Source organism: Citrus clementina, unplaced genomic scaffold, assembly GCF_000493195.1.
Source record: "Citrus clementina cultivar Clemenules unplaced genomic scaffold, Citrus_clementina_v1.0 scaffold_7, whole genome shotgun sequence".
Taxonomy (NCBI): Eukaryota; Viridiplantae; Streptophyta; class Magnoliopsida; order Sapindales; family Rutaceae; genus Citrus; species Citrus x clementina.
Window position 1 is genome coordinate 12,545,810 of NW_006262075.1, and position 12,159 is coordinate 12,557,968.

Consider the following 12,159-nt stretch of genomic DNA (forward strand, 5'->3'; position numbering starts at 1 on the left):
TGGATTATCAGTTAATCTATTAAATAATATGTTTTGTAAAGAATTTGATTGGATGTTTGATAAGTTTAATTTAGTAGTTTAATTACTCATAAAAGTGTGATGTACTCTAAAATGACAAATACATAAATGTTATTTGAAGCTTTTGTGACCCTTCATGTTCATGCATTTGAATCAAAGCCATTAAAATCAAATATATTGATAAACCTTAATAAGGAAATTAAGTTTCGATTGCTCTCAATCTGCAACTCGACTACTATTACAATCACTTGAAATGACAAAAACAGAAATTTCATATGAACTTGGGACAGATGTACACGGGTTCAATTTAGCTAATTTCCCATATATTTACAACTACGGGGAAAATTAAAGCTGATTGACTTTCAAATTAAGCAACAAACAAGCGGCTGTCCTACTATTTTTCCTCTACCAATTGACGGAGACCGCCGATGCTATAAAACAAAAATTGATTAAGAATTCAGATAAGGAAAATTATCAACTGTCCGTCCTAAGTTTATCATTTATTCATTTTTCGCCTTAAGTTTACAATTCGTATTAGTCATCTACTAAAAAGATAGAATTACACTTATGAAATGACAATACAGAAACAAATATAAATGGCAATAGTGGTAATTTTGTATGAAGTTTTCTGTTCTTTTGGTGGTTGGTTGATACAAATTAAAAACATAAGAAGAAAAATAAATAAATTCAAACTTTTAGTATTTCTGATAGCAGGTTAAACCAAAGGAGGAGGGCTTTACAATTTCCCTTTAAATAATTTAAGGGTGTGATTGCGTTTCTATTGAACTGTATGCTTGGATTTGCATTGAATTATCAAAAAATCTATGCAAGCATCGAATTGTAATGACTGACGAAGACTTATAAGGCTTGGACCAATGAAGAAAAATGCTTCATTAATGCTCCGTGGAAAACAAGCCAGTTTGGAAGCAGTTGATCGGATAGTCAACAGTTGATTGAGATAGTCAACTAATAAAATAAAAGTTAGTTGAGATAATTTTAATAATTTAAGCGTCGTTTGGGTTTGAAATAATCAAATAATTTATTCCAGTATTGAGAAGAGTTGAATTCCGTTATTTTATTGAGAAGAGATCCATCACTCCCTCGCAATTATCATAGCAATCAGACGACATTCCTTCATCATCGTCAAACCATGAACTAAGAGCTTCGTCATCGTATCCAATATCACTGCTGCTGATATGAAGAAGCTTTTGATTTCTAACAGAGCAGTCCTCTCAGTTTCCAAGCAAGCTTTGCATCCATGCATTTCATCCAAAACGACAATCCAAAGTAGTGAGGTTAATGAGAACTTAATGAAGGAAGTACTTCCATTGCAAAACAGCTTTTTATTTGGCTAAAGTTAAATGTGAATTAAATATCTTTGACTGGTGATATACATATATTCAGAGATTTGAAGTGCTCAAACCAAAAAAAAATAAAAAAATAAAAATATTATTATAAAAAAATTGATGAATAATATAGTTCCAGGAAGTGCTAATGTTTGAGGGAAGTACATCGAGGAGACCAGACGTGATGAGCAGGTGGTTGGTGGCAGGGTTCTGCGAGCAGGTGTATCCTGCAAGAGCCAAGTAGCAGGGGAATAGGAGCAGGAGTATTCTGCTTGTCCACGAATATGCCATTCGGGAGGCCGAACTCCTGTCAGAGGCATAAGGTCACTCCTGCTAGGCATGGAGGCGAGGAGACGCAGTCAACGACAGTTGGCAGGACGTGCATTCCTATCCGAGAGTTAAGGCACGAGGGTCATCTCCATTCGCCGACAATGGCGGTAATGGGGCGTCCACACCCGAGAGTGGGGAGAATGATGGGCGTGGACTGCGGAAGATCTGGATTCAGAGGAAGCCTATAAAAAGGTAACCAACGAAGGTAAAAGGGTTAGAATTTTGGCTATTTGAACTAAGAAAAGAGAACTCTAAGAACGGAGATTACAGAAAAGCCATAAGATCTGTGGCAAGCGTTCCCAGAACCTTCACATCTGACTTGAGCGTCGGAGGGTTTACGCCGGGAAAACAACCGGCGTGCTCTGACTCGTTTCTGTGAAAGCAGGGATACTTGGAGAAGAAAGCATACGAGGAGAGATCCTGATCGAGGTGAGGTTGATCGAGCATATATCCTGGTCGTAGGACGAGCATAACCAGAATCTCGCATCAACATTTTGGCGCCGTCTGTGGGGAGCTGAGCAAAAAACTTCTGTTGATAGCAAGAAGAGGAGTGAAGCAAGTGAAAAGTAATGGAGACAGGAGGAAGTAGTGCACAAGGGGGTGATATGAGGCTGAACGATTCCGTGACGTTGAGGGAGATAGCCAGCGAAGCCAGGGAAAAAGCCATGTTCGACCGGATGGGACGGATGGAAAAACAGATGGAGACCCTGACAACCATCCTGCATGAGTTGCGGAGTGAACGAAGGGTAACCCAGGAGGAAATGGTGAGAGGTGGTGGAGTGGCACCAGGTCCCGATGGTACAAGGAGAAGTCAAACCGCCAGGAGACTTGGTGGTGAGAGAGGTAACATACCTCTGCGGGGAGAATTCCATAGAGACGAAGAGCAATCCCCGGCAAGATAGATTTTTTACGAGGACGATGGGGTGGCGAATGCAGAAGAAACAGAGTTGAGGCAACACTTGCATGATGTAGAGCAAGAGAGGGATCAAGTTGCAGCACGTGACCCTGGTCGTGCAGTGCAGCTGGAGGAGGAAGTGCGCAGACTAGCGCAGATAATTGACGATATGCAAGGAAGGAGCAGAGCTCCTGGTTGGAGGATAATGCTGGACGGAGAATCACCGCTCGCAGCAGATATCATGAGGGCAGTTATTCCGAGAGATTTTCCTCTCCCGGACCTTAGATATTCGGGACGAACTGATCCGCTGGTGCACATAGATCGCTTCAATGACATAACGGGGGTACAAGGATTATCTCAGCCCCAAAGGTGCAGGGTGTTCCCACTATCCCTGGAGGGACGTGCACGCGAGTGGTACAGGAAACTTCCTCGGGGCAGCATTAAAACCTTCGAGCAGATGTGCCAGGAATTCGCAGAGCAGTTTAGTGGGGCAATGGCACCAGAAGATGACATGATGGAGCTGAAAAGCATGAAACAGAGGGAGCAAGAAACCCTTCGGGAATTCATCAAGAGGTTTCATCGTGCTGTCCTCGACTTGGGAGCCTTCAACCACCCTCAGGCATTAAGGGGATTGAAAGAAGGAGTGAAGATAGGAAGGCTGTAGTACAACTTGAGAAGCCCAGCTATCCAGACGTATGCGGCCGCATACGAGCAGGCTAAGAAAGATATTGAGATTGAAGAGGAGAAGGCAGCACGAATTAAGATAGACCAGTTAGAAGGGTTGGGGAGGAAAGAGAAGAAAGCATTATCGGGGAATGGGCCGATCAGGAGGAAGAACCACCAGGCCTCGGATAGTAGAGCAGGAGGCCGGGTAATTGCTTACCAGCCTCATCAGAGGCCACCACAGTATCAGCGCAGCAGGGCGCAGCCTCCTCGCTCCCCAGCTAGGGAGCCTTGGAGAGGGCATGGTTCATCATATGGTGGTCATCAACACTCCCACGGTGGCAGAGGGAGCAGACCAGAGGTACTGCCACCGCACCCAACTCAGAACGGAGCAAACAGAGAAAGAGCAGTGAACCTGATTGACCAGAACCGGGACTATGGGCGGTACACTTCATTGAAGATGTCCCTGGCCGAGGTGTACAAGGCCATAAAAGATCGAGGGTTGCTATACCTCCCGGCTCCAATAACCAAGCTACCCAGCAGGAGGGACAGGGGACGCTATTGTAAGTTCCATGGCACTCATGGCCACACCACAGCAGATTGCAGAGATCTTAAGACCTAGGTTGAAGATTTGGTGAGAAATCGGTATCTGGACGAGTTTGTAGATGGGACCATCCCAATGGTAGCTTCAACAAGTGAAGGGGAGCAGAGTGACAGGAACTTGAGACGCGAGCAGCCCGCAGTGAGGGTTATAGCGGGGGGTCCGACATTGGCCGGAGACTCCAATAGGTCGAGGAAGAATTATGCTAGATACGCCATGACCAGCAAAGAGGTATTCTTCAACACCCCAGCAGCCAAACGTGCAAGAGTCAGGCAAGTGCCAATCATGTGGACAGATGAGGATGAAGAAGGGATCCTATACCCCCACGAGGATGCTTTGGTCATCAAGGCCACTGTCGCTAGCAAGAAGTTTGACAGGATACTGGTTGACACAGGGAGTTCAGTTGATGTGTTGTTTAAGTCAACCCTGGAGGAGATGGGAATAGCAGACCTGAAGTTGGATTACACCAATACCTCCTTGAAGGGGTTTGGAGGAGGAAGGCTGGTCCCTCTGGGCGTGATCGAGCTGCCTATCACGATTGGGAGCTCCCCGACAGAAAGGACAATGATACTGGACTTTGTGGTAGTGGATGAGGAAGGTCCTTACCAGATAATCCTAGGTCGGCCATTTCTGAGGATGAGCAAAGCGGTGCTGTCCAACCATTATCTGGCTCTGAAGTACCGGGTGAATGGGGTAGTTGGAGTGGTACGAGGATACCAGAGGATCGCAAGAAGCTACTACTCCTCGGCGGCAAGGGAAGCAATGCAGATAACATCCCTCGATACCCGAGTGGAAAACAAGAATGGCAGACAAGAACCTGTAGAGGATCTGGAAACAGTAAGCCTGGGACCAGAGAATCCGGGAAAGACGATCAGAATCGGGTCGAGACTTAAGGGAGAGCAAAAGCGGGAGTTGGTGAAATGCTTACAGACTCATGCAGATGTGTTTGCTTGGACACATGAAGACATGCCAGGGATTGACCCGGAGGTGGCATGTCATAAGCTGGCAGTAAAGAAAGGTGCTCGGGCAGTAAGGCAGAAGAGGAGGTGCTTCAACCAGGAGAGGTATGAGGCTATAAATGGCGAGGTGGAGAAGCTCTTGAGAGCAGGGTTCATTCGGGAAGTCAATTACCCTAAATGGATATCGAATGTGGTGTTGGTAAGGAAGGCAAATGGCAAATAGAGGATGTGTGTGGATTTCACGGACCTTAATAAGGTGTGCCCAAAAGACAGTTTCCCTTTACCGAAGATCGATCAGCTAGTAGATTCAACGGCTGGACATGGTCTGCTTAGCTTCATGGACGCGTTCTCGGGATACAACCAGATTCCCATGTACGAGCAAGATGAGGAGAGTACGACTTTCATCACTAACCAGGGTTTGTTCTGTTACAGGGTAATGCCATTTGGTCTAAAAAATGCTGGGGGCACCTATCAGAGGCTGGTGAACAAAGTCTTTAAGCCGTTGATTGGGAAAACTATGGAGGTGTACGTGGATGACATGATCACCAAGTCCAAAATCCCGAAGGAACACGTCAGACACCTCGAGGAGACATTCGGGCTTTTGAGGAAGTATAAGATGAAGCTCAACCCGGAGAAGTGTGCCTTTGGGGTTGAGTCAGGGAAATTCCTTGGATTAATGGTGAGCCATAGGGGGATTGAAGCAAATCCCGAGAAAATCCAGGCAATTGTGCAGATGAGGTCTCCCCGTAACCTGAAGGAGATGCAGAGCCTCACGGGTAAGTTGGCGGCGTTGAGCAGATTCATATGCAGGGCTACAGATAAGTGTCAGCCATTCTTTCAAGTGATAAGGAGGGGAAAGAAAACAGAATGGACACCAGAATGCGAGGAAGCCTTTCAGAACTTGAAGCAATACTTGCAGCAAGCTCCACTGCTGTCCACACCGAGGGATGGGGACAAGTTATATCTGTATTTGGCGGTATCGGATCGGGCCGCCAGTTCTGTTCTGGTGAGGGAGGAAGAAGGAGTTCAGTATCCGATATATTACACCAGCAAGGCCCTGCTCAATGCTGAGACCAGATACCCACCGTTGGAGAAATGGGCACTTGCCCTTGTGGTTGCTGCTCGGAAGTTGAGGCCATATTTTCAAGCATTCCCAGTCTCGGTAATAACAAACCAGCCGTTGCGTCAAACTCTACACAAGCCAGATGCTTCAGGTCGGCTCGTCAAGTGGGCTATAGAGCTGAGCGAGTTCGACATAGACTACAAACCCCGAGCAGCGATAAAGGCTCAGGCAATGGCCGATTTCGTAGCAGAATTTACAGAGCCTGAAGTATGTTTAGACCAACGAGATGTAGTTGTAGACAGTGGCGAAGCTCAAGTATGGCAAATGTCTGTAGATGAGTCATCAGGGGAGCAGGGATTGTATTGGAAGGCCCGGAGGGGGAGGAGATCTCTTATGCTGTAAAGTTAGAGTTCGCAGCAACGAATAACCAGGCAGAGTATGAAGCCTTGATAGCAGGGTTGGAACTGGCTAAGGCCGTGAGAGCAGATAGAGTGAAAATCAGAACTGATTCCCAGCTGGTTGCGAATCATGTCAGTGAAAGATTCCAACCGAGAGAGGAAAAGATGGAGCAGTACCTGAAGATAGTCAGGCAGATGATGGGAAAATTCGAAGCGGTGGAGGTGGTACAAATCCCTAGGGAGCAGAATAGTCGAGCAGATATTTTGGCCAGGATGGCAGCGGTAGCAGATCCAAAGATGCCAAAGTCGGTCCCTCTGGAGGTGAAGTCCATCCCAAGCATCGAGCATAATTTGGAGGTGCTGCGAATAGAACAAAAATGCTCGTGGATGGAGCCGATAGTTTCATACCTTAGAGATGGGGTACTACCACCAGATAAGCTGCGAGCTCGGAAGATTAGAGCCCAGGCCTCGAGATACACGATGATTGATGGGATACTGTATCGGCGAGGATATACACTGCCGTTCCTTCGATGTTTGGACGAGGACGACGCGGATTATGTACTGAGAGAAGTACATGAAGGAATTTGCGGGAACCATTCTGGTGGGAGATCCCTGGCCCATAAGGTTTTAAGGCAGGGATATTTCTGGCCGACAATGCACTAGGATGCACAGGAGAAGACCAGGAGCTGTGTAAGCTGCCAGAGTTTTGCAAATTTCCCCAGCCAACCACCAGAGAAGCTCACTTCTATGGTCTCCCCTTGGCCATTTGCTCAATGGGGAATTGATCTGATTGGCCCACTGCCAAAGGGACGAGGAGCAGCAACGCATGCCATAGTTGCTATAGATTACTTCACAAAGTGGATAGAGGTCGAAGCCCTTAGCAGAATCACAGAGAAGAAAACGACAGACTTTGTGTGGAGAAACCTGGTCTGTCGATACGGGATCCCATATGCCCTGATAACGGATAATGGCAGGCAGTTCGATAATCACAGCTTCAGGGATTTCTGCCAAAACCTCGGGATAGAGCTGAAGTATTGCTCGCCTGCTCACCCGCAATCGAATGGACAAGTAGAAGCAGCCAACAAGACCATCAAGAGGCTTTTGAAAACCAGGCTTGGAGCAAAAAAGGGTGCATGGGTTGATGAGCTGTCAGGTGTGCTATGGGCATACAGAACAACCCACAAAACAGCAACTGGGGAGACACCGTTCGCCTTGGCTTTTGGACATGAAGCGGTCGTGCCAGCTGAGATAGGAACGACCACACATCGGACAGACCATTTTAATGAGCAGGAGAACGACGAGCAGATATGTTTGAATCTTGACCTGCTAACGGAAAAGAGGGAGCAAGCAGCCGAGCGATCAGTCATATACCAGCAGAGGGTTGCCCGGTATTATAACCAAAAGGTGAACATACGACAGTTCAAGGTCGAAGATTGGGTGTTAAGGAGAGTGAATCAGAACACCAAAGACTCGACTCAAGGAGTGCTCGGTCCGAATTGGGAAGGGCCATATAGAGTCAAGCAGCTAGTTGGTCCGGGAGCTTACAAGTTGGTTCGCATGGATGGCCACGAGGTGAAGCGCCCATGGAACGCAGCACATCTCAGGAAATATTTCCAGTAAGAGTCATTAATATTTTCAAGTTCTTTCTGTTCGTATTTGCCGTTATTTATTTTATGACCAAGCAATTTCATGTAAGTTGAATCTTCCAATTAATGGAACGTCGAGGAATTTCAGTCACTTGCAACCGACAAAATTTCTAAGGCATGCAAAGGCTCGTCAAGTCTCAAAGCCTATTTATGGCGAGACAGAAGCCAAGCGTGCCAGGGTCTGCTCGACCACGCGAAGGCGAGCAGAATCCCCAAGCATCGAAAAAATTTCTAAGGCATGTAAAGGCTCGTCAAGTCTCAAAGCCTGTTTATGGCGAGACAGAAGCCAAGCGTGCCAGGGTCTGCTCGACCACGCGAAGGAGAGCAGAATCCCCAAGCGTCGAAAAAAAAAATTTTTTTTAAGGCACGCAAAGGCTCGTAAAGTCTCAAAGCCTGTTTACGGCGAGACAGAAGCCAAGCGTGCCAGGGTCTGCTCGATCGCGCGAAGGCGAGCAGAATCTCAAGCATCGAAGAATTTTCCAAGGCATGTGGCAAAACCACATGCCAAGACGAGCAGATTCTCAAACGGAAAATAAGTCATGATTACAACACAAGAAAGTAATCAAAAACATCTTTGTTAATTGTTAGTAATTAATAGAAGAGATAATCGTCACAAAAATTGTTCATTACAGTACAAGAAATATATTAAGAAGATGGTGGATCAGTAAGCCGAGCAGCATCGGTTGGCTGGACCTCCTCAGGTGCAGGTATCACCAATAGCATCCAGGGGGGTACTCGCCTCGCCAACGGCAGCAGGGACTGCACGAGGAGGAGAGTTCTCCTCCTCAATCACGATCGGCTCTACCCCTTCAGCATCTTCTTGGCCGCTTTCTCATCCATATGTTGAGCAACACCAGCTGCAAGGTCATCCATCTTCAGATCAGGGTGTTGCTTCCCGAGGACGGCCATGATGCAACGATAAGAATGCCGAAGTCCCTGGTCGTACTGATTGTCGGCCTCCTTCTCCAAGTTCTCGACCTGAGCTCGGTGGGAGTCGCGGAGAGATTCGAGCTGGGCCTCATACGTAGCCTTCTACCTTTCCAGATCCTCCTTGACCTTCGTAAGCTCCTCCTCGAGGGTAATGGCCTTTGCTTGAGCAAGTGATTCTTGCTCTATCAGCTTCAGATTCTCGAGATTCAACTCCCCTGCTTTCTTCTCGGCCACGTCAGCTCTGGTCGTCGCCGATTGAATATCTTCCTTCATCTTCCGGTCGTAGCGGCTAACCTTAGCCTTGTAATAGGTAGTCATGCAGCTGAGGTGGAAAGCGCTATACTGCATGGCCCCCACCAGCTCACCCAAGGTGCAGCCGTCAAAGTCCTCCAGGTCCTTTTTGCTCACGAGTTTAGATAACTCATTGAGGTAGGGGACCAAGTGTTCTGCTCGGCTGTCAGGTAAACGAGATCGAGGCCCGACAGGAGGAGAAGAGGAAGCAGGATCCGTGGCTGCTCCACTAGTCTCCCCAATTTGGGCAGGAGCAGGAGGTAAAGTCTTCAAGGGAGAGACTTGCTGAACGATGTTGGCCCGCTTTGCAGAAGGGGCGTCCTTGTTCTGGTCCTTCTTCGTGGTTTGAGGTCGAGAACGTTTCCTGTTCAGAGCCCCAATCACAGCGTCCTCCATCTTATGGCCAGGTAGTATCAAGCGAGACTCGAGCAAGTTGTAAGTAGTTAACAGCTCTCGGCTCGGGCAGGAATTGACTAGCACAGCCTCAACCTGTTTGAGCTGACCAGGTTGGAGCGGGAAATGAACACCCCAGGAAACTACAACACAAACGAGCAGATTGGAAATGGACACTTGGTTAGAGACAAGCCAATAAAGCAAGAACAATTATGGATACAAGACATCTAAAGTGAGCAGGCAACCTGGGACCGTGAAACGGGGGGGGACCCGATAATCCTTCCCGTCCATTTGTGCAACCTGACCCCAAGGACCCCCAGCAAAAAAGAACTTTCTCTTCCAATTCCCTCCACCACCAGTAGGGAGGTCGGTTATAGGTTTCCTGGTCTTGGTACTAGATTGGAAATAGTACCAGCCGGCATCTTTGGGGCTGCTCTTTAGCTGGTACAGATGCTTCACCTCATCAATTGTGGGCTCGCTTTGGCAACATCTGTCCCACAATATGAACAGACCAGAGAGTACTCTCCATCCATTTGGGTTCAACTGACCAGGAGATAGATTCAGCCCGTTAAGTATTCGGGCAAAGTAAGGTTGCAAGGGACACCTCAGCCCATACTTAAAGCTATCCAGATACAGGGTAACGTATCCCCTAGGAGGCCGGCTAGGAGCATCCTTCTTTCCTGGGATCTTAAGAGGTATTTCACCAGGAATACTATACCTAAGCCGGAGGTCATCGAGCTCATCAAACGTGGTCGTGCACGTCATATAATCAATAGCGTAATCCCGCGATAGGGCTCTACCTCCTATTGTACTCCTCTCTTCTGGTCGCGACGCTCCTGATGGGGACACCTCACCAGAATCATCTCATCGACCCTCACTCAAGGTGTTCTCCGACCCAGAAGATCCCTCTTTATCGCTATTTCCGCTCGAGGAGGTTGTTTGGGGAGACATCCTCCTAGCGCTAGGACCAACACTGGATCTAATGGGCTCTAAGGGGATCCCGGGGTCAAAAGCAGGGTCGGTGAGCAGACTAGGCAGGAAGTCCAACTCATCGTCGTCAACCTCAATGACCTTCTCTTTACCTTTCGACATTCCCTAAGCGCTAACCACAACACCACCACCAACTACTACCCGAACAAAAGAGAAGAGAAATTATCTACAACTATCCGAAACCAAGGAGATAGAAGAAGTACCTGAAGTAATGTTTCAGTCGGTGAAAGACAGAGATGGAGGCCTTTATGCCGGAACTTCTTTGCCGGAGAGACAGAGACGGAGACGGAGTGGATGATGAGTTTTCTGTACGAAAGGATTTGGGTTTCATAAAGGGGACGGACTCTTAGGTTGCCAGCATTTAACGGTACCAAATCCCAAGGGCCTCGTAACCGTTGGTTTAAAATTCAAATAAAGGGGCAGATTTCTGCCACATCACCTCGTCCGCAATTAAATGTGACACGACTCCTGACAGCCTTTTTCAGCCCCACGCGAACGAGAACCGTTGAGTTTCTACTGTTGGTCCATTACATTACCCAACACCAGAAACTGGGGGACCTGTGTTTGAGGGAAGTACATCGAGGAGACCAGACGTGATGAGCAGGTGGTTGGTGGCAAGGTTCTGCGAGCAGGTGTATCCTGCAAGAGCCAAGTAGTAGGGGAATAGGAGCAGGAGTATTCTGCTTGTCCACGAATATGCCATTCGGGAGGCCGAACTCCTGTCAGAGGCATAAGGTCACTCCTGCTAGGCATGGAGGCGAGGAGACGCAGTCAACGACAGTTGGCAGGACGTGCATTCCTATCCGAGAGTTAAGGCACGAGGGTCATCTCCATTCGCCGACAATGGCGGTAATGGGGCGTCCACACCCGAGAGTGGGGAGAATGACGGGCGTGGACTGCGGAAGATCTGGATTCAGAGGAAGCCTATAAAAAGGTAACCAACGAAGGTAAAAGGGTTAGAATTTTGGCTATTTGAACTAAGAAAAGAGAACTCTAAGAACGGAGATTACAGAAAAGCCATAAGATCTGTGGCAAGCGTTCCCAGAACCTTCACATCTGACATGAGGGTCGGAGGGTTTACGCCGGGAAAACAACCGGCGTGCTCTGACTCGTTTCTGTGAACGCAGGGATACTTGGAGAAGAAAGCATACGAGGAGAGATCCTGATCGAGGTGAGGTTGATCGAGCAGATATCCTGGTCGTAGGACGAGCATAACCAGAATCTCGCATCAACAAGTTTGATATATACTTGGAATTCATGTGATAAGGTATTAGAGAATCAGATTTACCAAGATTATGTATAAAATTGAACATGTTCTTTGATCCCTTCCTTCTCTTGATTAAATTCGGGTCTCCAAATATTTTGATGTTCAAATTAGTATTTTGGATGGGAATTACCTCGAAAAGCAAGAAACGGGGAATTCACAAGAAATGTTCGAATAGACCCCCTAAAACTCCAATCAAGGCGAGGAGCTAAACATGCTGAAAACTTGTGGTACTTTTCCAGTAATAATAAAGGATTTCGGTTTATCTCTCTTGAGGCTTCTGGTTTCAGATCCTAATCTCAGCCCGGCCTTTTTTTCCATTAAGGCCATTTTATTTTGAGATCGGTTCCGCAACCGGTTTTCCAGTTTTTG

General features: G+C 47.4%; 3 protein-coding genes across 3 annotated transcripts; 2 read left to right on the forward strand and 1 right to left on the reverse strand.

The window, feature by feature from the left end:
- The first annotated feature begins 3,931 nt into the window (after positions 1 to 3,931).
- Positions 3,932 to 5,035, forward strand: LOC112096921. Its single transcript, XM_024181147.1, has 2 exons — positions 3,932 to 4,451; positions 4,566 to 5,035. Exons 1-2 carry the CDS (start codon positions 3,932 to 3,934, stop codon positions 5,033 to 5,035), a joined length of 990 nt encoding a protein of 329 aa, XP_024036915.1.
- A 3-nt stretch (positions 5,036 to 5,038) lies between these two features.
- Positions 5,039 to 7,893, forward strand: LOC112096922. Its single transcript, XM_024181148.1, has 4 exons — positions 5,039 to 6,190; positions 6,307 to 6,843; positions 6,937 to 7,250; positions 7,386 to 7,893. The coding sequence occupies exons 1-4, from the start codon at positions 5,039 to 5,041 to the stop codon at positions 7,891 to 7,893; spliced, it is 2,511 nt and encodes an 836-aa protein (XP_024036916.1).
- An 827-nt stretch (positions 7,894 to 8,720) lies between these two features.
- LOC112096924 lies at positions 8,721 to 10,298 on the reverse strand. The gene is made up of 3 exons (XM_024181149.1): positions 9,779 to 10,298; positions 8,976 to 9,676; positions 8,721 to 8,930 (listed from the first exon to the last, which is right to left on the reverse strand). The coding sequence occupies exons 1-3, from the start codon at positions 10,296 to 10,298 to the stop codon at positions 8,721 to 8,723; spliced, it is 1,431 nt and encodes a 476-aa protein (XP_024036917.1).
- Positions 10,299 to 12,159: the final 1,861 nt, after the last annotated feature.

Excerpts from the sequence above, each read along its gene's own strand:
- LOC112096921 (XM_024181147.1), top strand. The coding sequence starts at position 3,932 with ATGGTAGCTTCAACAAGTGAAGGGGAGCAGAGTGACAGGAACTTGAGA. Across the intron at positions 4,452-4,565 it reads TGTGGTAGTGGATGAGGAAG|GATACCAGAGGATCGCAAGA; the intron begins GTCCTTACCAGA and ends GAGTGGTACGAG.
- LOC112096922 (XM_024181148.1), top strand. The coding sequence starts at position 5,039 with ATGTGTGTGGATTTCACGGACCTTAATAAGGTGTGCCCAAAAGACAGT. Across the intron at positions 6,191-6,306 it reads TAGACAGTGGCGAAGCTCAA|GCAGAGTATGAAGCCTTGAT; the intron begins GTATGGCAAATG and ends ACGAATAACCAG. Across the intron at positions 7,251-7,385 it reads ATAACGGATAATGGCAGGCA|GCTTGGAGCAAAAAAGGGTG; the intron begins GTTCGATAATCA and ends TTTGAAAACCAG.
- LOC112096924 (XM_024181149.1), bottom strand. The coding sequence starts at position 10,298 with ATGACGTGCACGACCACGTTTGATGAGCTCGATGACCTCCGGCTTAGG. Across the intron at positions 9,677-9,778 it reads CCCCCGTTTCACGGTCCCAG|TTTCCTGGGGTGTTCATTTC; the intron begins GTTGCCTGCTCA and ends TTTGTGTTGTAG. Across the intron at positions 8,931-8,975 it reads TCGAGGAGGAGCTTACGAAG|CTCGAATCTCTCCGCGACTC; the intron begins GTCAAGGAGGAT and ends TATGAGGCCCAG.